Consider the following 24,295-nt stretch of genomic DNA (forward strand, 5'->3'; position numbering starts at 1 on the left):
CTTCTGTGTATGAAATATACATGTAAAAGAATGTATGTAATATCTGTGCACATTTTAAATGATAATTAAACAATAATTATTTGCAAGACCAACTTGGGCAACAGAGTGGGACTCCATCTCAACAAAACAAAACAATAGTTACCAGTGTATAATACATACCACCTAACTTAAGAAATATAACATTATGTATCTTTTCTTTCAGCTCATCTGGAACCTTGACTTTATTTATTTATTTATTTATTTTATTTTTATTTTTTATGAGATAAGAGTCTAGCTCTGGGTCGCCTAAGCTGGAGTGCAGTGAGGTGATCTTGGCTCACTGCAACCTCCGCCTCCCAGGTTCAAGCGATTCTCATGCCTCAGCCTCCCGAGTAGTTGAGATTACAGGTGTGTGCCATCACACCTGGCTAATTTTTGTAGTTTTAGTAGAGACGGGGTTTCTCCATGTTGGCCAGGCTGGTCTCGAACTCTTGGCCTCAAGTGATCCACCTACTTTGGCCTCCCAAAATGCTGGGATTACAGGTGTGAGCCACTCTGCTGGCAGAATCATGACTTTAAATACCTTCTATGTGCTGATGACCCGCAAGGTTTTTTTTTTTTTTTTAACCTCTCCCCAACTCCCAAATTTAAATGTGTAGTCTGGATTTCTCTACTGAACTTCAGATTTGTGTATCTGGCTGTATACCTGTTACCTCCACTTGAATGTCTAATAGGTATCTAAGACAACAGCTCTGAAACTGAACTCCTGATTTCCACCTCACCCATCTGTACCTCTGTAGTCTTCATCTCAGTTCATGGCAACTCTATCTTTCCAGTTGCTCAGGCTAAAAACTTGGGAGTTTTGACCCCTTTTCCTGCCTCATAGCCCATATAGAAGCTATCTGCAGGTCCTATTGACAGTTTATTAAAAATATATCTTGGCCAGGCATACATCCTGGCTAACACGGTGAAACCCCGTCTCTACTAAAAAAATACAAAAAAACTAACCGGGCGAGGTGGCGGGCGCCTGTAGTCCCAGCTACTTGGGAGGCTGAGGCAGGAGAATGGCGTGAACCCGGGAGGCGGAGCTTCCAGTGAGTTGAGATCCGGCCACTGCACTCCAGCCTGGCTGACAGAGCGAGACTCCCCGTCAAAAAAAAAAAAAAAAAAAAAATCTATCTATATGTCTGTCTGTCTGTCTATCTATCTATCTATCTATCTATCTATCTATCTATCTATCTATCTATCTATCTATCTTGGCCGGGCATGGTGGCTCACGCCTATAATTCAAGCACTTTGAGAGGCTGAGGTGGGTGGATCATGAGGTCAGGAGTTTGAGACCAGCATGACATGGTGAAACCCTGTCTCTACTAAAAATACAAAAATTAGCCAAGCGTGGTGGTGCGCACCTGTAATCCCAGCTATTCAGGAGGCTGAGGCAGGAGAATCCCTTGAACCCCGGAGGCGGAGGTTGCAGTGAGCCGAGATCGCGCCATTGCCCTCTAGCCTGGGTGACAGAGCATGAGATTCTGATTCAAAAACAAAACAAAACAAAAATCTATCTATCTATCTATCTATCTATCTATCTATCTATCTATCTATCTGTCTAGAATCTCACTTCTGAACACCCCAGCTGTGAACCACACCCAAGCTATTGTGGATTATTGCTAAGGCCTCCCAACTCGTATTTTTGCTTCTCTCGTTTCCTCTTCTGTAGTTTATTTTAAGCACAGAAGCTTGAATTCTGTTGTTAAAGTCAGTCAGGTAATGTCACTCTTCTGTTTCAAAATCCTACTCAATGCCTTCTCTTCCCAATCATGCAAAGAAGATGCCCTATACTGTCTGACTCCGTTAATTTTCCTCATTTTTCCCTCATTTTCTTGTAGCCGCACTGGCATCTTTCTATTCCTCAAACATGTCACTGAGGATGTTGGTTTTCAAGTTCCCAGCTTTATGCTGGAGGCTTCTGTTCTGACCTTTCCTTCTTGAGGCCCTGGCTTTTCTGTCCTTTTCCTTGCACACATGGCCATTAACACCCAACTCTAGGCCATTAGGCATGAGCTTATACCCTCAAGCAAAGGCCTTTTTTAGAATACTGGTTACTTTTCTCATTTTGAGCCTTTCCTTTGTGTTCTACGTGAAATTCCTTTACTCTCACCATTTCAGCCAGTTATTAACAGTACTCCATTTTATTCAGCATTTTAGGTGGCTTCTTTGTCAGCCATTTTGCCAGAGCCAAAAATCTGATGAACTGTTATTAACTAGTGAAGTTAGAGCATTGATTTCTCGAAATAATTTTGTCTTTTTCTTGGATTGAAGGATGGAAGACTCCAGACAGGGGACCACATCTTGAAGATTGGTGGCACAAATGTGCAGGGAATGACCAGCGAGCAAGTTGCACAAGTTCTAAGGAACTGTGGGAATTCAGTCAGGATGCTCGTTGCTAGAGATCCAGCTGGTGACATTTCAGTCACCCCTCCTGCCCCTGCAGCCTTACCTGTTGCCCTGCCTACTGTAGCCAGCAAAGGCCCTGGTTCTGTGAGTTATACATATCATTCTTTCATCTCAAATCAAAGCCTGGGTGTGACACACTGTAAGATAAGAAATTCTTTCAACTTGAGGCACCACATTGGTGTGAGTTGTGTGCTCACCAGTGAAACAGGAAAATAAAAAAACTCATTTGGAGACATTAGCCATTTTGGTTTTTCTATTTCGCTGTTTCTCAGGGTTAAGTCATTCAGCCTCCCTGAGCATCAGTGACTTATTTATAAATTGAAGAATAATAATACTTGCCTTGTCTATTTCACTGGGCTGGTGAGGAGACATCCAGGTGGTGGAGGGAAAACTGTTAACACTGGCTGATGTGTGAGAATTATCACTGGTAGCCACAGGCTGACTAAAGGGAATGGATATCAATAATAATATTTATTATACTAATTATTTTAGTTATATGATAATAATAGTTATTTTTAATTATCAAACACCTGGAATTGTTCAGGTCATCTGAAATCTTCACAGTAATTCTGCCAGATAGGCCTTATTGTACATTTAATAGATGAGGAAAATAAAGTCAAACATCATGTTAAAGACCTTATAGGGAGTAAGTTGCAAAACTGGAATTTGAATTCACATGTTTCTGGTCCATTCCAAGCTCCTTCCCACTATCTCAACATGGGCTTTTAGTGAAGACATAATAAAGTAAAAGCAAAGAAATGGGTTTTTTGTTTGTTTGCTTGTTTTGTTTTGTTTTTGAGACGGAGTTTCGCTCTTGTTGCCCAGGTTGGAGTGCAGTAGCGCGATCTTGGCTCACCGCAACCTCCACCTCCCAGGTTCAAGCGATTCTCCTGCCTCAGCCTCCTGAGTAGCTGGGATTGCAGGCATGCACCACCATGCCTGGCTAATTTTGTATCTTTAGTAGAGATGGAGTTTCTCCATGTTGGTCAGGCTGGTCTCAAACTTCCGACCTCAGGTGATCTGCCCACCTTGGCCTCCCAAAGTGCTGAGATTACAGGCGTGAGCCACCATGACTGGCCAGAAATAGGTGTTAAAGGGAGGGTCCAGGAGGAAGAGGAAAGAAAAGAGAAATGGGCCGGACGCGGTGGCTCGTGCCTCTAGTCCAGCACTTTGGGAGGCCAAGGTGAGTGGATCACCTGGGGTCAGGGGTTCAAGACCAGCCTGGCCAACATGGCAAAACCCAATCTCTACTAAAAATACAAAAATTAGCCAGATGTGGTGCACACCTGTAGTCCCGGATTCTCCGGCTGAGTCACTTCAACCGAGGAGGCAGAGGTTGTGGTGAGCTGAGATTGTGTCACTGCACTCCAGCCTGGGCAACAGGGCAAGACTCTGTTAAAAAAAAAAAAAAAAGAAAGAAAGAAACAAAAACAAAAGGAAAGATAAATGATTATGGTGGAAAAGGGTGGAAGGCCACTGATTATCATCACCTGAGATGTCATTCTGTGTATTCTGGGAAATTGTTGCCTTTCTCTACTTGGAACTGTATGAGTGGAAGTTTTCTATTTGAAATATCAGAAGCTTTAAAAAGTTTCTCCAGCTGGGCTCAGTGGCTCATGCCTGTAATCCCAGCACTTTGGGAGGCTAAGGCGGGTGGATCACATGAGACCAGGAGTTCGAGACCAGCCTGGCCAACATGGTGAAACCCGACTCTACTAAAAATACAAAGATTAGCCAGGAGTGGTGGCACATGCTTGTAATCCCAGCTACTTAGGAGGCTGAGGCAGGAGAATCACTTGAACCCAGGAGGTGGAGGTTGCAGTGAGCCGAGATCCTGCCACTGCACTCTAGCCTGGGTGACAGAGGAAGACTCTGTCTCAAAAAAAAAAAAAATTTCTCCAAATTGTGGTTACATTTTCTTTTTCCTCCATTACTCTAGTTCCCCAGAGCCTTCTACTTTGTAGTGAGAGACAAATGTGGATATGTGATAAGTGGAAACTTGATCGAATCAATTATTTACTTTCTCATGTTAATGTTTTGAATTAAAAGCAAAGTATTATGTATTTAGACACCTTACTCATTTACAGAATAGTTTAAAAGACGAGTATTGAAAATAAGTTTTAGGGCCAGATGCAGTAGCTCACACCTGTAGTCCCAGCTACCTGGAAGGCTGAAGGGGGAGGATTGCTTGAGGCCAGGAGTTTGAGGTTGCAATAAGCTGTGATTGCTGCATTGCACTCCTGCTTAGGTGACAGAGCAAGATTTTGTTTCTGGGAAAAAAAAAAAAAAACCAACAACAAAGAAGAAAATAAAATAAGTTTTAGGTCGATGGTTCACGCCATTCTCCTGCCTCAGCCTCCCGAGTAGCTGGGACTACAGGCGCCCGCCACCTCGCCCGGCTAGTTTTTTTGCATTTTTTAGTAGAGACGGGGTTTCACCGTGTTAGCCAGGATGGTCTCGATCTCCTGACCTCGTGATCCGCCCGTCTCGGCCTCCCAAAGTGCTGGGATTACAGGCTTGAGCCACCGCGCCCGGCCAGGTCGATATTTTTATATTACTGAACAATAATTAGTTTTATGTTTTGTTTCTAAATTTTTCTTTATGTTCGTAGTTCTTTCAGATACAAATATAGCCTAACTTTTTTCTAAGTGGTTATATTAGCTTTCTATTGTTGTATAACAAATTTACTGGTTTAAAACAATGTCCTTTGTTAGTTCACAGTTCTGTAGGTCAGAATTCAGGGTGGGCTTGGCTTGGCTCTCTGCTTAGCTGCTGTTGCTTCTTTTTTTCTTTTTCTTTTCCTTTTTTTTTTTTTTTTTGAGACAGAGTCTTGCTCTGTTGCCCAGCCTGGAGTGCAGTGGCGTGATCTCGGCTCACTGCAGCCTCTGCCTCTTGGGTTCAAGCAATTCTCCTGTATCAGCCTCCGGAGCAGTGGGGGTTACAGGCATGTGCCACCACGCCTGGCTAATTTTTGTATTTTTAGTAGAGACGGGGTTTTACCATGCTGGCCAGGCTGGTCTCAAACTCCTGACCTCAGGTGATCTGCCTGCCTTGGCCTCCCAAAATTCTGGGATTATAGGTGTGAGCCACTGTACCTGGCCTCTGCTTAGCTTCTTACGAAGGCCAAAATCAAGCTGTGGGCCTGGCTGGGCTCTTTTCTGGATGCCCTGGGGATAGTCCACGTCCAGTCTCATTCGGATTGTTGGCAGAATCTTGTTCCTTGCAACTGTAGGACTGAGGTCCCTTTTTATTTGTTGGCTGCCAGCCAGAGACCTCTTTCGGCTCCTTAAGGTCCCCTACATTACTTGTCACGTGACTCCCTCCATCTTCAAACCACAAGTTGAGTCCTTAATGATTCAGATCTTTTTTATTTCCCTTTCTACTATCAGCAGGAGAAAACTCTGCCTTTAAAGGACTCCAGTGATGAGATTAGGCCCACCTGGATAATCTCCATTTTGCCATGTAATATGGCATCAATATGGGAGTAGCACAAGGGATTGAAGGTCATGGGACTGTCTTAAAATTCTGCCTACCATAGGCACTAAGAAAATACTTGACAAACCTTGCACAGATTGACTATGTACACACAGGTATGCCACTAAGCATATATAATTAAATTTGGTTTTTCCTTTAGGACAGTTCTCTTTTTGAAACTTATAATGTTGAGCTCGTGAAAAAAGATGGGCAGAGTCTTGGAATTAGAATTGTTGGCTATGTTGGAACATCTCATACAGGTAAATGAATCATTTCTATTTTTTATTTGGAAATAATCATAAAGGATGTTAAGGTTTCTAGATAGTAAAATTAAATACTTGCAGATTTTAATTTAAATCTTGAACAATAAAACTATGAATCTATGCTAGCAACCAGTCACTTCTCAGTGATTACAGAGTCACATTTTTATCTCAGTAGTTTTATAGCTGGCGTGATATCCATTAACAAAAGAATATAATTGGCCAGCTCAGTGTGTAATATTTGAATTGTACCTTCTTTTGTTTGTGAAATAGCTATGTTATGAATATTGTTAATATATTATGCTAGATTAGATTTGTGATAAGTAAATTGATTACTGTATATATTTCATATTATAAATGTTCCCAAAGTATGACTGTTATATTTTATCACTAAAAAAAAAGTTAAAACAAGCATTTTCATTAGAACTATTTTCCTTTCATGTAAAAGGAATAAACTATGAGAATAAATACACAGTTCAAGTATCTCTGAATAAAACTCTCTCAACTCCTATCTGCAAAGCTTTGGTAACTTTCACTATAAGATTTATTCCTTTATTTTAAGATAATTATTAGGGTAAGAAAAAAATAAACTTTTCCATAAATACTTGCTAATATGAAAATTCAGAGTTATAAAATGTTCTGGTTTTTTTTAATAGCAAGATTGCAGAGTTCATTTCCTTAAAAAAATTGTTATTTTGCATATTTACAGCAGGTGGAAGGATTAAGAGTGCTAATGTATTCAAAGTCCTGAATGAAATTCATGTCAGACCACCTTGTGCTATTTTAGCCTAATGAAATATCTTTTTTCAAAACTTTAGATTCTAGGTGCCACCTTTATTTAGGTTCAGAATTTAATGACATTCAAAAGAGCTCAGTGTGGATTGTATAATAATGTTGCAAAAAACCACTTCGAGTAGTTTTTAGTATGTTAAGTGTGGTTAGAGGAATCATTAGTTCCTAACCTTATGATTTTGTTCCTAAGTGAAAGTGAATGACTGGTAGAACATTGAGAAAATTTCATGTTTACATTACTGAAAAAAGGAAATATCTTTTTACTGTTTTACTTCTTTTTTTTTTTTGAGACGGAGTCTTGCTCTGTCGCCCAGGCTGGAGTGCAGTGGCACAGTCTTGGCTCACTGCAACCTCCACTTCCCAGTTTCAAGAGATTCTCCTACCCCAGGCTTCAGGTAGCTGGGACTACAGGCATGCACCACCACGCCCAGATAATTTTTGTATTTTTAGCAGAGACAGGGTTTCACTATGTTGGCCAGGGTGGTCTCAAACTCATGACCTCAGATGATCCACCTGCCTTGGCCTCCCAAAGTGCTGGAATTACAGGCATGAGCCACCATGCCTGGCCCATTTTATTCCTTTACCCTCAAAAGTTTTTTGGACTGGGTAGTTAGGGGTGGTAGGGAGCAGGTAAATCCAAACACTACTCAACATGCTTTTTAACAAGTAGTCTTTGAAAATCATTTTTGCTGTATTCTATTCGTTGGACTTTTGAGCAGTTCTGGAGAGGGTAGAAAAATGAATAAGAAAAGTCTGTTCAGGGAGACAAATGTGTAAGAAACAGTTCTTTTTTAAAAATTATTATTATCTTTTTTTTTTCCTTTTCTGAGATGGAGTCTTGCTCTGTCACCCAGAGCTGTAGTGCAGTGGTATGATCTCGGCTCACTGCAACCTCTGCCTCCCATGTTCAAGTGACTTTTGTGCCTCAGACTCCCCAGTAGCTGGGACTACAGGTGTGCACCACCACACCCAGTTCACATTCTGCAGATGTGAAATCCGCAGATATGCGGGGCCCACTGTACAAGCAAACTATCATGGTATGGCAGATGACATATTCAGTTTGTCAGAGGGAAATGGAGAATTCACAAAGAAGGCAGCATTTGAGCTATGAATGGAAAAGAAGAAGGGTTTTGATAGGTCAAAGTTTACTAGAAGAAAGAAGCTAGAGAAAAGGTAAAATCCTGAAAATGCCAGCTGTTTTGGGGAAATGTCAAGTGTGTGCTGTGGACCAGGCTTGGTGGTTCATGCCTGTAATCCCAGCACTTTGGGAGGCTGAGGCTGGCGGCTCATTTGAGCCCAGAAGTTCAAGACCAGCTTGGGCAACATGGTGAAACCCTGTCTCTACAAAAAATAAAAAAAATTGTAGCCCCAGCTACTCAGGAGGCTGAGGTGGGAGGATCGCTTGAGCTGGGGAGGCAGAAGCTGCAGTGAGCCATGATTGTGTCACTACACACCAACCTGCAACCTGGGCAACAGAGCCAGGCCCTGTTTCAAAAAAAATAGTAATAAGAGCCTGGTGTGTCCAGACTTATTTTCTTGGAAAGTTGTAGTGGAAATTGAAGGCAAAAAATAAATTTGGGCAGATTATGGAAGGCCTTGAATGTGATTCTATAAAATTTGTATATTATTTTGTTGGCAATGGGAAGCAATTGATGTTTATTTTTTCTTCTATAGTTTTTTGTTTTGTTTTGAGACAGAATCTCACTCTGTTGCCCAGGCTGGAGTACAGTGGCACGATCTCAGCTCACTGCATCCTCCACCTTCCGGGTTCAAGCAATTCTCCTGCCTGAGCCTCCCAAGTAGCTGGGATTAGACGTGCACCATCATGCCCAGCTAATTTTTGTACTTTAGTAGAAACAGGGTTTTGCCATGTTGGCCAGGCTGGTCTTGAACTCCTGACCTCAAGTGATCTGTCTGCCTCAGCCTCCCAATGTGCTGGGATTACAGGTGTGAGCCACCGTGCCCGGAATTTTTGTTGTTTTTTTTTTTTAAGAGACAAGCCTTAAGCTCCTGGGCTCAGGTGATTCTCATGCGTCAGCCTCCAGAGTAGCTGGAATCACAGGCATATAACATCACACTTAGCTAATTTTAAAATTTTTTGTAGGGATGACATCCTACTATGTCACCCAGGCTTGCCTCAAAGTCCAGGGCTCAGGTGATCCTCCCTCCTCAGCCTCCCAAAGTGCTGGGATTACAACTGAACAACTACACCTGGCCTACAAACAATGTTTTGAGTTTAGTTGGAAATAAAAATGTAAAATCATGCAGATCTATTGTGTTTTATTTTCCAGTTTCCCTTCCTGTCGCTGCCCATGGGAAGGCATGCTTTACAATTAAAGTTTTAAATTTTAAATTAAAAAAATTTTTGTAGCCATTTGTTTCAATGTTTTATTTTATAATATGTAAAGATTATTTCATGTTGCTGAGCTCATACTAATTTTTTTTTTTTTTTTTTTGAGGCAGAGTTTGGCTGTCTTGCCCAGGCTAGAGTGCAGTGGCCGGATCTCAGCTCACTGCAAGCTCCGCCTCCTGGGTTCACGCCATTCTCCTGCCTCAGCCTCCCGAGTAGCTGGGACTACAGGTGCTCGCCACCTCGCCCGGCTAGTTTTTTGTGTTTTTTAGTAGAGACGGGGTTTCACTGTGTTAGCCAGGATGGTCTCGATCTCCTGACCTCGTGATCCGCCCGTCTCGGCCTCCCAAAGTGCTGGGATTACAGGCTTGAGCCACCGTGCCCGGCCACTAATTTTTTTTTGTAGTTGTTAAGACCATATGTGCTTTTCTGGGCCAGGCGTGGTAGCTCATACCTGTAATCCCAGCACTTTGGGAGGCCTAGGTGGACGGATCACTTGAGGTCAGGAATTCGAGACCAGCCTGACTAACATGGTGAAATCCCATCTCTACTAAAAATATGAAAATTATCTGGGTGTGGTGGTGGGCGCCTGTAATTCCAGCTGCTTAGGAGGCAGGAGAATCACTTGAACTCTGGAGGTGGAGGTTGCAGTGAGCTGAGATCGTGCCATTGCACTCCAGCCTGGGTGACAAGAGCAAAACTCCGTCTCAAAAAAAAAAACAAACAGAAAGATCATATATAGTTTTCTTATTTCTGTGTCTGTGAAGCTAACATGAGCAGTGATCTAAATATAGGCAGGAAGACCTAGGAGACTCTTGTCATAGTGATGGTAAAAAAAAAATGATGAAGTGTTATGCCACATCAGTAATAAGAGTAGAGACAGACTAAGAGAGAGTCAGACTTACTCTGGGCTCTTCTGAATTCCAGCTTAAATTAGAGTACATTTCATCAGGGTTCCATTACTGATTATTTTTCCAGAAGAGTAGTCATCAGTCAAATCATTTCAAATTCGGGTCACTTGAGATGGTGACAGTTTGAAATAATCCATCAATTTCTCTGCTTGTGTTCAAAATAGTATTTATCAAACCTCCAGTCAACCCCGTTAGCTAATTAACCTCTTGATACAAATTTTGCAATCAAGGCCTAATTAGAATTTTCTTCCTTTTTCTGTATGTCTGTGCACCTTAAGGGGAAGCTTCAGGGATTTATGTGAAAAGTATAATACCTGGCAGTGCTGCGTACCACAATGGCCACATTCAAGTGAATGACAAAATAGTTGCTGTAAGTAATTAGCCTCTGTTTTAGGTTTGATTCTAGTTGAAAAAAAGGTTGATCATTATTATAATACATGTGAGAGGGGGAATAGCTTAATATAGTTTTATAAGGTTTTTAAAAAAATTAAGTTTGTTATACAGTAAAATCTCATTATTTTGGACTCTTCTTCCTACATTAACTTTTTTTTCACTGTCAGTAAATAAAGGATTCACTAAACACATTGGTAAAAAAATATATTTTTTCTATACATGTATGTTTGAAAGATGTTCTAGCATTCTTCTAGAAAACCCTGCGAGTACCACACTGTGTTCTTTAAACTCACTCGTTTTATCTATAATTAATAGGCCATTAACCAGCTCTTTTTATCTTTTTGTGAAAGTAGTTTTTCTATTAATAATTATAAGTACAACTAAAATTGAGGTATTTTACATATTTAAGAATGTAATAATTACCTTTTATCAATTAAAACTGGTCTTTCCCCCATTTAGTAGAAATTAGTTCAGTTTATATATACACTTATATTAATGTCTATACACATGTATACATACACATTGCTTAACATAGAACAAATGCTGTGTGGTATGATTTGAGTCCTTGTCCTTCAAATCTATCTAAGAAAGCACATTTCATGACTGTTGGCTTTAAAAGCCTTATGGGGAAAGTTGAAATACTTATAGCTAGCTCAAAGAAGATTGAGAGAGGAAGCCTATTGGTCCAGAGAGACTTCAGGAATTGGGCTTGACATAGATTAAGAATACTGTTCTTGCTTACACTTTTTCAGAAAGCTAGAAGACCTATTGGAGGGAGATCAGTGTGTTCTTGAAAATATCATGTGGTGATATGAATAGAGGGATGAAGTATTAGATGACTTCTTCAGTTTTGATAATAATGGCTTCTATTAATACATCTTGAGAGCTATGTATAATAACTGGTCATCTTTTATGGCATTTTGAATTTTGAATTGCATCAGAGATTAAAGTCCTTTATATCTCTCAGGCTATTAGTTAAGTGACAAATTTGAATTTGCTTTCTAGTGTGTGAGGAAGTTTCTCAGCATGTTTTACTAGTTTTACATCCTTATTCAAAAATATATCCTAGGCCGGGCACGGTGGCTCAAGCCTGTAATCCCAGCACTTTGGGAGGCCGAGACGGGCGGATCATGAGGTCAGGAGATCGAGACCATCCTGGCTAACAAGGTGAAACCCCATCTCTACTAAAAATACAAAAAATTAGCCGGGCGTGGTGGCAGGCGCCTGTAGTCCCAGCTACTCGGGAGGCTGAGGCAGGAGAATGGCGTGAACCCAGGAGCTGGAGCTTGCAGTGAGCTGAGATCGCGTCACTGCACTCCAGCCTGGGCCACAGAGCCAGACTCGGTCTCAAAAAAAAAAAATATATATATATATAGATATATATTTATATATCTATATATATTTATATATATTATTTATATATATATTTATATCTATATATATTTTATATATATAGATATAAAAATATATATCTATATATATATATATCTCTCTCCCCTAAGGTCTAAATTAATTCTTTTCTTTACTTTTCTTTTTTCTTTCTTTTCTTCCTCTTTCTTTCCCTTTCTTTTCCTCCCTTCCACTTTCTTTCCCTTCCTTCCGCCTTCCCTCCTTCCTCCCTTCCCTCCTTTCCCCTTTCCCTCCTTCCCCCCTTTCCCCTTCCCCCTTTTTCCCCTTACCACTTCCCCACTTCCCCCCTTCTCCTTCCTTCCTTCCTTCCTTCCTTCCTTCCTTCCTTCCTTCCTACCTTCCTTCCTTCCTTGCTTCCTTCCTTCCTTCCCTCCCTCCTTCCCTCCTTCCCTCCTTCCCTCCTTCCTTTGTCTTGCTCTGTCACCCAGGCTGGAGTGCAATGGCACAATCTTGGCTCACTCCAACCACTACCTCCCAGGTTCAAGCGATTCTCCTGCGTCAGCCTCCCGAGTAGCTGGGTCTACAGGTGTCTGCCACCACACCTGGCTAATTTTTGTGTGTTTAGTAGAGATGGGGTTTCGCCATGTTGGCCAGTCTGGTCTGAAACTCCTGACCTCAGGTGATCCACCCACCTTGGCCTACCAAAGTACTGGGATTACAGGTGCGAGCCACCATACTTGGCCTAAATAATTTATTTTTGGAATGAAAGGAATTACCTCATTTTTGCCAGAGCTAAAAATAGTAGCTAACTTGAAACCTGTGTTTACTGTTTCTCTTGATGTTTTAGGTCAATGGCGTGAACATTCAGGGTTTTGCCAACCAAGATGTTGTTGAAGTATTACGAAATGCAGGGCAGGTGGTACACCTAACCCTAGTTCGAAGGAAGACATCCTCATCTACTTCTCCACTTGAACCACTTTCAGCCAGAGGTGATTAATTTGCCACCCCTGTATCCCTCAAGTAGTTTACGTTTGGAAGAGCAGTTCAATTTTGGAAGTTGCTCCATGAGTCTCAGCAGGAAATGTTGTCCCGCCTCGTGTAATGCACTGATGGAGAAATGAGTCAGCTCATTTGTTCATTGAAGAAGTGTTTTCTTTGCTTACTATGTCAGTCAGAATGGTAGGATGTGCACCTTGACATGCACTGAGCTCTGAGAGCATCTCTAAATGGAGATGAAAATAATTTTTTCTCGGGCCAGGCGTGGTGGCTCAAGCCTGTAATCCCAGCACTTTGGGAGGCCAAGACTGGTGGATCACAAGGTCAGGAGATCGAGACCATCCGGCTGGGGCACGGTGAAACCCCATCTCTACTAAAAATAAAAAATAAAACTAGCCGGGCTGCAGGTGGCGGCGCTCTGTAGAACCCAGCTACCGAGGCTGAGGCAGAGAATGGTATAAACCTCGGAGGCGGAGCTTGCAGTGAGCTACATCCGCCACTGCACTCCAGCCTGGCTTACAGAGTGAGACTGGCCTCAAAAAAAAAAAAGAAAATCATTTTTTCTAAAAGCTTTCAAATTTCATTGATTACATATATTTGAATAATAAAGCTTTGACACCTTTGTTGGGGGAATCTCATTTGTCTAATGCTTTGACATTTTGCAGACTTCAGGTTTCCTATTACTGCCTCAAAAAAAGGCTGGAGTGCAGTGGCATGATCTTGGCTCACTACAACCTCTGCCTCCTGGGTTCAAGTGATTCTCATGCCTCAACCTCCCAAGTAGCTGGGACTACAGGCGTGTGCCACCACACACAGCTAATTCTGTTTGTATTTTTAGTAGAGACAAGGTTTCACCACGTTAGTCAGGCTGGTCTCAAACTCCTGACCTCAGGCGATCTGCCTGCCTTTGCCTTCCAATGTGCTGTAATTACAGGTGTGAGCCACCATGCCCAGCCAGGTTTCCTATTACTTTTAACAATATATTTTATTCTAGTCTGCTTCTTGATTTACTTTTTGAGGTATACTGAGAGAAAATAAAACATGTATCTGTATTTTGTTTTTTTTTTTAGACAGGTCTCACTTTGTTGCCCAGGCTGGAGTGCAGTGGCACTATCATGGCTCACTGCAGCCTTACTTCCTGGGCTCAAGTCATCCTCCCACCTCAGCCTCCTGAGTAGCTGGGACCACAGGCAAGCACCACCAAACCCAGATAATTTATTTATTTTGTAGAGATGGGGTCTTTCCTGGGTTGCCCATACTAGTCTCAAACTCCTGAGCTCAAGTGATCCACCTGCCTTGGCCTCCTAAAGTACTGGGATTACAGGTGTGAACCACAGTGCCCGGCTGCATGTCAGTTTTTAATTATCAACTTATAAATGTATAGATGAACAAAAGTTGATAATCGTGGAAACACATATTCAATTTAGAATGAGTGACTTACTGGGTGCAGTAATTCTAACCATGCTTGGTGGCTCACACCTGTAATTCCAGCACTTCTGGAGGCCGAGGCAGGAGAATCGCTTGAGGCCAGGAATTTAAGACCAGCCTGGCCAACATAGGGAGACCCCTTCTGTACAAAAAATTAAACACTAGCCGGGCCTGGTGGCACCCACCTGTATTCCCAGCTACTCAGGAGACTCAGGCAGGAGGATGACTTGAACCTAGGAGTTTGAGGCTTCAGTGAGCAAAAAAGTTGCCACTGCATGCTGGCCTGGGCGACAGAATCAGACCTGTCTCTTAAAAGGAAAAAAAAAAAAAAACGTGACTAGTTATATAACTAAGAAGTAAGAAATACTTCAATTAGAATTTGACAGAAGATCATTTTTTTCCTCTGGAAATATTCCTCTGAAGATACAATACACCTGGAAGCCTTTGCTTTCAGCCAATAGTGATTTGTATTTCAGTTGGAACTTCTTCTCTTTTATGTGATAGTAGAACTTTTGTTGCTGAAAGACAGATGCCAACTGCATCCAATGTATGAAATTAAAAATTGCCTAAATAGTGCAAATTGTACAAATGCCATTTAATTTTTTAATTAACTAATTATTTATTTTTATTTATTTTTTGAGAGGGAGTCTTGCCCTACCGCCTAGGCTGGAGTGCAGTGGTGCGATCTCGGCTCACTGCAAGCTCTGCCTCCTGGGTTCATGCCATTCTCCTGACTCAGCCTCCTGAGTAGCTGGGACTACAGGCGTCCGCCACCATGCCTGGCTAATGCTTTGTATTTTTTAGTAGAGACGGGGTTTCACTGTGTTAGCCAGGATGGTCTCGATCTCCTGACCTCGTGATTTGCCTGCCTCGGCCTCCTAAAGTGCTAGGATTACGGGCCTGAGCCACTGCGCCCGGCCTATTTATTTATTTTCAGGATGGAGTTTTACTCTTGTCACCCAGACTGGAGTGCAATGGCGCCATCTCAGCTCACTGCAACCTCCACCTCCCGTGTTCAAGTGATTCTCCTGCCTCTCCTGTAGAGACAGGGTTTCATTATGTTGGCCAGGCTGGTCTCGAACTCCTGACCTCGTGATCTGCCCGCCTTGGCCTCCCAAAGTGCTTGGATTACAGGCGTGAGCCACCCCGCCTGGCACAAATGCCATATTGACCTTAAATAGCTTACATAAATATTTACATAAATATATATTTTTTAATTTAACAATTTTTTTATTTTTATAGATTCAGGGGATAAATGTGTAGGTTTATTACATGGATATATATGCATAGTGTTGGGATTTGGGCTTCTAGTATACCCATCACCCAAATAGTGAACATCATACCGAATATGTAATTTTTCAACCCTCACCCCCTCTCCACCAGCCTCCTTCATCCTGGGATCCACAGTGTTTATTATCTTCTTCTGCATGTCTGTGTGTACCCATTGTTTAGCTTCTACTTATAAGTGAGAACATGGAGTGTTTAATTTCCTGTTTCCGAGTTATTTCACTTAGAATAATGGCCTCCAGCACCATTCATGTTGCTGAAAACAAAACAAAACAGAACATAATTTCATTCTTTTTATGGCTGTATAGTAGTCCATGGTATATACTACATTTTCTGTATCCTATCATCTGTTGATGGACACTTCGATTGCTTTCATGACTTTGGTATTACAAATAGTGCTGAAATAAACGTACTAGTACCTGAATCTTTTTGATAGAACTATTTCTTTTCCTTTGAGTAGATACCAAGTAGTGGAGTTACTGGGTCAAATGGTTGTGCTATTTTTAGTTCTTTAAGAGATCTCCATACTGTTTTCCACATCGACAGAAGTTGTCCTAATTTACATCCCCAACAGTGTATAAGTGTTCCCTTTTCTCCACATCCTTGCCAATATCAGTTATTTTTTGACTTTTTAATAATGGCCATTCTGACTGATACGAGATGGTATTTCATTGTGGTTTGAATGTGGTTTTAATTGCAGGATTGTTAGTTTGTTGGCTACTTATATGTCTACTTTTGAGAAATGTCTGTTCATGTATTTTGCCCACTTTTTAATGGGGAGTTGTTTTATTCTTATTGAGTTGTGTTAGTTCCTTCTAGAACCTGAATATTAGTCATTCATTGGAGACATACTTTGCAAATATTTTCTCCCATTCTGTAGGTTGTCTGTTTACTGTGTTGACTACGTTGACTACTTATTTTGCTATGCAGAAGCTTTTTTTTAAATTTAATTTTTATTTTTTTTAAATTATACTTTAAGTTCTAAAGTACATGTGCATGACGTGCAGGTTTGTTACATATGTATACATGTGACATGTTGGTGTGCTGCAACCATTAACTCATCATTTATATTAGGTATTTCTCCTGATGCTATCCCTCCCCACTCCTTCCACCCTACAACAGGCCCCGGTGTGTGATGTTCCCCACCCTATGTCCAAGCGTTCTCATTGTTCAGTTCCCACCTATGAGTGAGAACATGCGGTGTTTGGTTTTCTGTCTTTGCAATAGTTTGCTCGGAATGATGGTTTCCAGCTTCATCCATGTCCCAGCAAAGGACATGAACCCATCCTTTTTTATGGCTGCATAGTATTCCATGGTGTATATGTGCCACATTTTCTTAATTCAGTCTATCATTGATTGGACATTTAGGTTGGTTCCAAGTCTTTGCTATTGTGAATAGTGCCACAATAAACATACGTGTGCATGTGTCTTTATAGCAGCATGATTTATAATCCTTTGGATATATACCCAGTAATGGGATGGCTGGATCAAATGGTATTTCTAGTTCTAGATCCTTGAGGAATCGCAACACTGTCTTCAACAATGGTTGAACAAGTTTACACTCCCACCAACAGTGTAAAAGTGTTCCTATTTCTCCACATCCTCTCCAGCACCTGTTGTTTCCTGACTTTTTAATGATCACCATTCTAACTGGTGTGAGATGGTATCTCATTGTGGTTTTGATTTGCATTTCTTTGATGACCAGTGATGATGAGCATTTTTTCATGTGTCTGTTGGCTGCATAAACGTCTTCTTTTGAGAAGTGTCTGTTCATATGCTTTGCCCACTTTTTGATGGGGTTGTTTGATTTTTTCTTGTAAATTTGTTTAAGTTCTTTGTAGATTCTGGATATTAGCCCTTTGTCAGATGGGTAGATTGCAAAAATATTCTCCCATTCTGTAGGTTGCCTGTTCACTCTGATGGTAGTTCCTTTTGCTGTGCAGAAGCTCTTTAGTTTAATTAGATCCCATTTGTCTATTTTGGCTTTTGTTGCCATTGCTTTTGGTGTTTTAGTCATGAAGTCCTTGCCCACGCCTATATCCTGAATGGTATTGCCTAGATTTTCTTCTAGGGTTTTTATGGTTTTAGGTCTAACATTTAAGTCTTTAATCCATCTTGAATTAATCTTTGTATAAGGAGTAAGGAAGGGATCCAGTTTCAGCTTTCTACATGTGGCTAGCCAGTTTTCCCAGCACCATTTATTAAATAGGGAATCCTTTCCCCGTTTCTTGTTTTTGTCAGGTTTGTCAAAGATGAGATGGTTGTAGATGTGTGGTATTATTTTTGAGGGCTCTGTTCTGTTCCATTGGTCTATATCTCTGTTTTGGTACCAGTACCATGCTGTTTTAGTTACTGTAGCCTTGTAGTATAGTTTGAAATCAGGTAGCATGATGCCTCCAGCTTTGTTCTTTTTACCTAGGATTGTCTTGGCAATGCAGGCCTTTTTTTGGTTACATATGAACTCTAAAGTAGTTTTTTCCAATTCTGTGAAGGAAGTCATTGGTGGCTTGATGGGGATGACACTGAATCTATAAATTACATTGGGCAGTATGGACATTTTCACAATATTGATTCTTCCTATCCATGAACATGGAATGTTTTCCCATTTGTTTGTATCCTCTTTTATTTCGTTGAGCAGTGGTTTGCAGTTCTCCTTGAAGAGGTCCTTCACATCCCTTGTAAGTTGGATTCCTAGGTATTTTATTCTCTTTGAAGCAGTTGTGAATGGAAGTTCACTCATGATTTGGCTCTCTGTTTGTCTGTTATTGCTGTGTAGGAATGCTTATGATTTTTGCACATTGCTTTTGTATCCTGAGACTGCTGAAGTTGCTTATCAGCTTAAGGAGATTTTGGGCTGAGAGAGTGGGGTTTTCTAAATATACAATCATGTCATCTGCAAACAGGGACGGTTTGACTTCTTCTCTTCCTAATTGAATATGCTTTATGTCTTTCTCCTGCCTGATTGCCCTGGCCAGAACTTCCAACACTATGTTGAATAGGAGTGGTAAGAGAGGGCATTCCTGTCTTGTGCCAGTTTTCAGAGGGAATGCTTCCAGTTTTTGCTCATTCACTATGATATTGGCTTGTGGGTTTGTCATAAATAGCTCTTATTATTTTGAGATACCTTCCATCAATACCGAATTTATTGAGAGTTTTTAGCATGAAGGGCTGTTGAATTTTGTCAAAGGCCTTTTCTGTATCTATCGAGATAATCACATGGTTTTTGTCTTTGGTTCTGTTTATATGATGGATTACATTTATTGATTTGCACATCTTCAACTAGCCTTGCATCCCAGGGATGAAACCAACTTGATTGTGGTGGATAAACTTTTTGATGTGCTGCTGGATTTGGTTTGCCAGTATTTTATTGAGGATTTTTGCATCGATGTTCATCAGGGATATTGGTCTAAAATTCTCTTTTTCTGTTTGTTGTGTCTCTGCCAGGCTTTGGTGTCAGGATGATGCTGGCCTCATACAATGAACTGGGGAGGATTCCCTCTTTTTCTATTGATTGGAATAGTTTCAGAAGGAATGGTACCAGTTCCCCTTTGTACCTCTGGTAGAATTTGGCTGTGAATCTGTCTGGTTCTGGACTTTTTTTGGTTGGTAGGCTATTAATTATTGCCTCAATTTCAGAACCTGTTATTGGTCTATTCAGGGATTCAGTGTTTTCCTGATTTAGTCTTAGGAGGGTGTATGTGTCCAGGAATTTATCAGTTTCTTCTAGATTTTCTAGTTTATTTGCATGGAGGTGTTTATAGTATTATCTGATGTTAGTTTGTATTTCTGGTAGATCTTCCTCCATCCCTTTATTTTGAGCCTATGTATGTCTCTGCACATGAGATGGGTCTCCTGAATACAGTACACTGATGGGTCTTGACTCTTTATCCAATTTGCCAGTCTGTGTCTTTTAATTGGGGCATTTAGCCCATTTACATTTAAGGTTAATATTGTTATGTGTGAATTTGATCCTGTCATTATGATATTTGCTGGGTATTTTGCCCGTTAGTTGATGCAGTTTCTTCCTAGCATTGATGGTCTTTACAATTTGGCATGTTTTTGCAGTGGCTGGTACTGATTGTTCCTTTCCATGTTTAGTGCTTCCTCCAGGAGCTCCTGTAAGGCAGGCCTGGTGGTGACAGAATCTCTCAGCATTTGCTTGTCTGTAAAGGATTTTATTTCTCCTTCACTTAGGAAGCTTAGTTTGGCTGGATATGAAATTCTGGGTTGAAAATTCTTTTCTTTAAGAATGTCCAATATTGGCCCCCATTCTATTCTGGCTTGTAGAGTTTCTGTGGAGAGATCTTCTGGTTAGTCTGATGGGCTTCCCTTTGTGGGTAACCCAACCTTTCTCTCTGGCTGTCCTTAACATTTTTTCCTTCATTTCAACTTTGGTGAATCTGACAATTATGTGTCTTGTGCTTGCTCTTCTCAAAGGGTATCTTTGTGGCGTTCTCTGTTATTTCCTGAATTTGAATGTTGGCTTGCCCTGCTAGGTTGGGGAAGTTCTCCTGGATAATATCCTGAAGAGTGTTTTCCAACTTGGTTCCATTCTCCCCATCACTTTCAGGTATACCAATCAAACACAGATTTGGTCTTTTCACATAGTCTCATATTTCTTGGAGGCTTTGTTTGTTTCTTTTTACTCTTTTTTCTCTAAATTTCTCTTCTTGCTTCATTTCATTTATTTGATCTTCGATCACTGATACCCTTTCTTCCATTTGATCAAATTGGCTACTGAAGCTTGTGCATTCGTCACGTAGTTCTCATGCCAAGGTTTTCAGCTCCATCAGGTCATTTAAAGTCTTCTCTACACTGTTCATTCTAGTTAGCCATTCTTCTAATCTTTTTTCAAGGTTTTTAGCTTCCTTGCGATGGGTTCGAACGTCCTCCTTTAACTTGGAGAAGTTTGTTATTACCGATCTTCTGAAGCCTCCTTCTGTCAGCTCGTCAAAGTCATTCTCCGTCCAGCTTTGTTCCATTGCTGGCAAGGAGCTGCGATCCTTTGGAGAAAGAAGAAGAGGCACTCTGTGTTTTAGAGTTTTCAGCTTTTTGGCTCTGTTTTTTCCCCATCTGTATGGTTTTAGCTCCCTTTGGTCTTTGATGATGGTGACCTACAGATGGTGTTTTGGTGTGGATATCCTTTTTGTTTATGTTGATGCTATTCCTTTTGATTGTTAGTTTTCCTTCTAACAGTCAGGACCCTCAGCTGCGTGTCTGCTGTAGTTTTCTGGAAGTCCACTCCAGACCCTGTTTGCCTGGGTATCACCAGTGGAGGCTGCAGAGCAGCAAATATTGCAGAACAGTAAATATTGCTGCCTAATCCTTCCTCTGGAATCTTCGTCTCCAAGGGGCACCCAGCTGTATGAGGTTTCGGTCGGCCCCTACTGGGAGATGTCTCCCAGTTAGGCTACTCGGGAGTCAGGGACCCACTTGAGGAGGCAGTCTCTCTGTTCTCAGATCTCAAACTCCGTGCTGGGAGAACCACTGCTCTCTTCAAAGCTGTCATACAGGGACTTTTAAGTCTGCAGATGTTTCCGCTGCCTTTTGTTCAGCTATGCCCTGCCCCCAGAGGTGGAGTCTATAGAGGCAGGCAGGCCTCCTTGAGCTGCAGTGGGCTCCACCCAGTTGGAGCTTCCCAGGCGCTTTGTTTACCTTGTCAAAACTCAGCAATGGCGGACGTCACTCCCCCAGCCTCGCTGCCACCCTGCAGTTCAATCTCAGACTGCTGTGCTAGCAGTGAGCAAGGCTCCATGGGCGTGGGACCCGCCAAGCCAGGCATGGGATTTAATCTCCTGGTGTGCCATTTGCTAAGACCGTTGGAAAAGTGCAGTATTAGGGCAAGGGTGTCCTGATTTTCCAGGTAGTGTCTATGACGGCTTCCCTTGGCTAGGAAAGGGAATTCCCTGACCCCTGTGCCTCCCGGGTGAGGCGATGCCCCGCGTTCCTTCAGCTTACACTCCGTGGGCTGCACCCACTGTCCAACCAGTCCCAGTGAGATGAACCCAGTACCTCAGTTGGAAATGCAGAAGTCACCTGTGTTCTGTTGCACTCACGCTGGGAGCTATAGACTGGAGCTGTTCCTATTTGGCCATCTTGGAATCCTTCCCTATAATGGTGTTTAATAGCTCTGAAAGAGCTCTTGGCTTCAGTTTACCACACCAACTGAATGTAGGGATACCCAGTATCTGTGAATGAGCAATTCTTGATTCTCGTGTCTCAGCCTCCCCAGTGGCTGGGATTACAGGCGTGCGCCATCGTGCCTGTCTAATTTTTGTAGTTTTAGTAGAGATAGGGTTTCACCATGTTGGCCAGGCTGGTCTTGAACACGTGACCTTAAGTGATCCATCTGCCTTGACTTCCCAAAGTGCTGGAATTACAGGCGTGAGCCACTGTGCCTGGCCTTAATTATTTTTTATAAGAATACTTTATAAGTGATGTGTAATTATTTAAAACACAACATAGAATCACTCTTATGCAACTTATGGTTGACGGTGAAAACTTGAGTAACTCCTATGTTTTTTTTAAAAAACAGGGTCTTGCTCTGTCACCCAGGCTGTAGTACAGTGGCACGATCATAGCTCACTGCAGCCTCAAACTCCTGGGCTCAGAAAATCCTCCCACCTCAGACTCCCAAGTAGCTAGGACTACAGATGCACGTCACCATGTCTGGCTAATTTTTAAAGAAGATTTTTTGTTTGGGAGTAGAGATTGGGTCTCACTAAGTTGCCCCGGCTGGTCTCAAACTTCTGGCCTGATATGATCCTCCCACCTTAACCTCCCAAAGCACTAGGACTATAGCCATGAGCCACTGATCCTTTCCAGTTCCTCTATTATTTTACTTAGCTCAATTTAGCAAGATGAGGAATCTCTACACCAAGGGGAATTCTTTCTAACTCCCTTCTAAGTAATAAGGTTACCTGTGTAGGTTTGTTTGTCAGCGTCATGATGATGTCATGCCAGAACATAGGAGAGCCCATAGCAATTGGTCCAGCTATTCTGCAGGTCTTGCTTCCTGCCCACCAGAACAGTAAGAGCTTAGGACTTTAGCATTTTTTTTTTTCCCAAGGCTATATTGAAAAGCATCTAACCCCTTCTTTGTCATTGAGTTTACCTTGCTTTTCTCTTCTCATTGTTTAGTTCCTTATTCTTTTCAATGCTATTAACAAGTTCATTTTTTTAAGGAATTGATTGATTATCTATTACACATGGCATTTTGGGTTTAAGGAATCGTATATGTAAGTTATCTCAGATTTAATAAGGTCATGAAATGGGAGAACAGGAGTAAAATATGCTCACTTAAATATAGTCCTCAACAACTAATAATTCAAGTTAGCATTACAAAAATTTTTTTTAAATATGTATTTTTTGGTTTTAGGAACTGTTGTTGAACCACCCAAACCACCAGCTCTCTTTCTAACTGGAGCAGTGGAAACTGAAACTAATGTGGATGGTGAACAGGAGGAAATTAAAGATAGAATGGATAACTTAAAAAGTGACAACATACAAGCCTTAGAAAAATTGGGTAGGTACAAAGCATTCACTTTGCAATAACAGACTTCTTCATTTGTTAACCATTTTCTCTCTTTGTATTTAATATAATGTGAGAAATCTTATAGGCATTTTGGAGATATAAAATAGCATATTGTTAATATCAACATCTTTTTTTTGAGATGGAGTTTTTTTTTTTCTTCTTTTATTTTTTATTATACTTGAAGTTCTAGGGTACATGTGCACAACGTGCAGGTTTGTTACATATGTGTACATGTGCCATGTTGGTGTGCTGCACCCGTTAACTCGTCATTTACATTAGGTATTTCTCCTAATGCTCTCCCTCCCTGCTCCCCCCACCCCACGACAGACCCTCAGATGGAGTTTCATTCTTGTTGCCCAGGCTGGAGTGCAGTGGCATGATCTCAGCTTACTGTAACCTCCACCTCCTGGGTTCAAGTGATTCTGCTGCCTCAGCCTCCCAAGTATAGCTGGGATTACAGGTGCATGCCACCACACTGGGCTAATTTTTGTATTTTTAGTAGAGATGGGGTTTCACCATATTGGCCAGGCTGGTCTTGAACTCCTGGCCTCAAATGATCTGCCCACCTGGGCCTCCCAAAGTGTTGGGATTACAGGTGTGAGCCACTGTGCCCAGCCAATATCAACATTTTAACACTGTGACAGTTGGAGACCAAGCTCTTGTTTAATTTTTCTTTACTTATGTTAAGTTTTTAATTTCATTTTAATTTTTGTAGAGATGGGGTCTCACTGTGTTGTCCAGGCTGGTTTTAAACTCCTGACCTCAAGCCATCCTCCCACCTTGGCCCCCCAGAGTGCTGAGATTATAGGCGGGAACCACCTTAGCTTATATATTGTCATTGATATGTCTATATCTATAGATTATTGCTGTTTATACACATATAGCATATGTTTCTTTTTCATTATACATGTTTTTTATTATAAAAATTAATAATGTATACATTTCTATAAGTTGCATCGAATTGCCAGGCTGTTATACATTTATTCTTTAATTTTTTTAAACTGATTTGCAGCTTTGTCCTTTTACTTTGTATTTTGATACCTTAGCTATTATAGTGGACTCTACTCTCCAAGTTCATTGAGTAACA

The 24,295-nt window shown here is 41.3% G+C and overlaps 1 protein-coding gene across 5 annotated transcripts in view; it reads left to right on the top strand.

The window, feature by feature from the left end:
* PATJ (PATJ crumbs cell polarity complex component) overlaps nt 1-24,295 on the top strand; it is a 396,968-nt gene that overhangs the window by 20,180 nt on the left and 352,493 nt on the right. For all 5 annotated transcript variants that reach the window (XM_031669412.1, XM_031669417.1, XM_031669416.1 and 2 more), the window contains 5 exons: nt 2,299-2,517; nt 6,068-6,167; nt 10,499-10,590; nt 12,811-12,952; nt 23,053-23,199. In XM_031669412.1, the coding sequence (XP_031525272.1) occupies nt 2,299-2,517; nt 6,068-6,167; nt 10,499-10,590; nt 12,811-12,952; nt 23,053-23,199 (700 nt within the window). The remainder of the gene's footprint in view (nt 1-2,298; nt 2,518-6,067; nt 6,168-10,498; nt 10,591-12,810; nt 12,953-23,052; nt 23,200-24,295) is intronic.

This window comes from Papio anubis, chromosome 1, assembly GCF_008728515.1.
Source record: "Papio anubis isolate 15944 chromosome 1, Panubis1.0, whole genome shotgun sequence".
Taxonomy (NCBI): domain Eukaryota; kingdom Metazoa; phylum Chordata; class Mammalia; order Primates; family Cercopithecidae; genus Papio; species Papio anubis.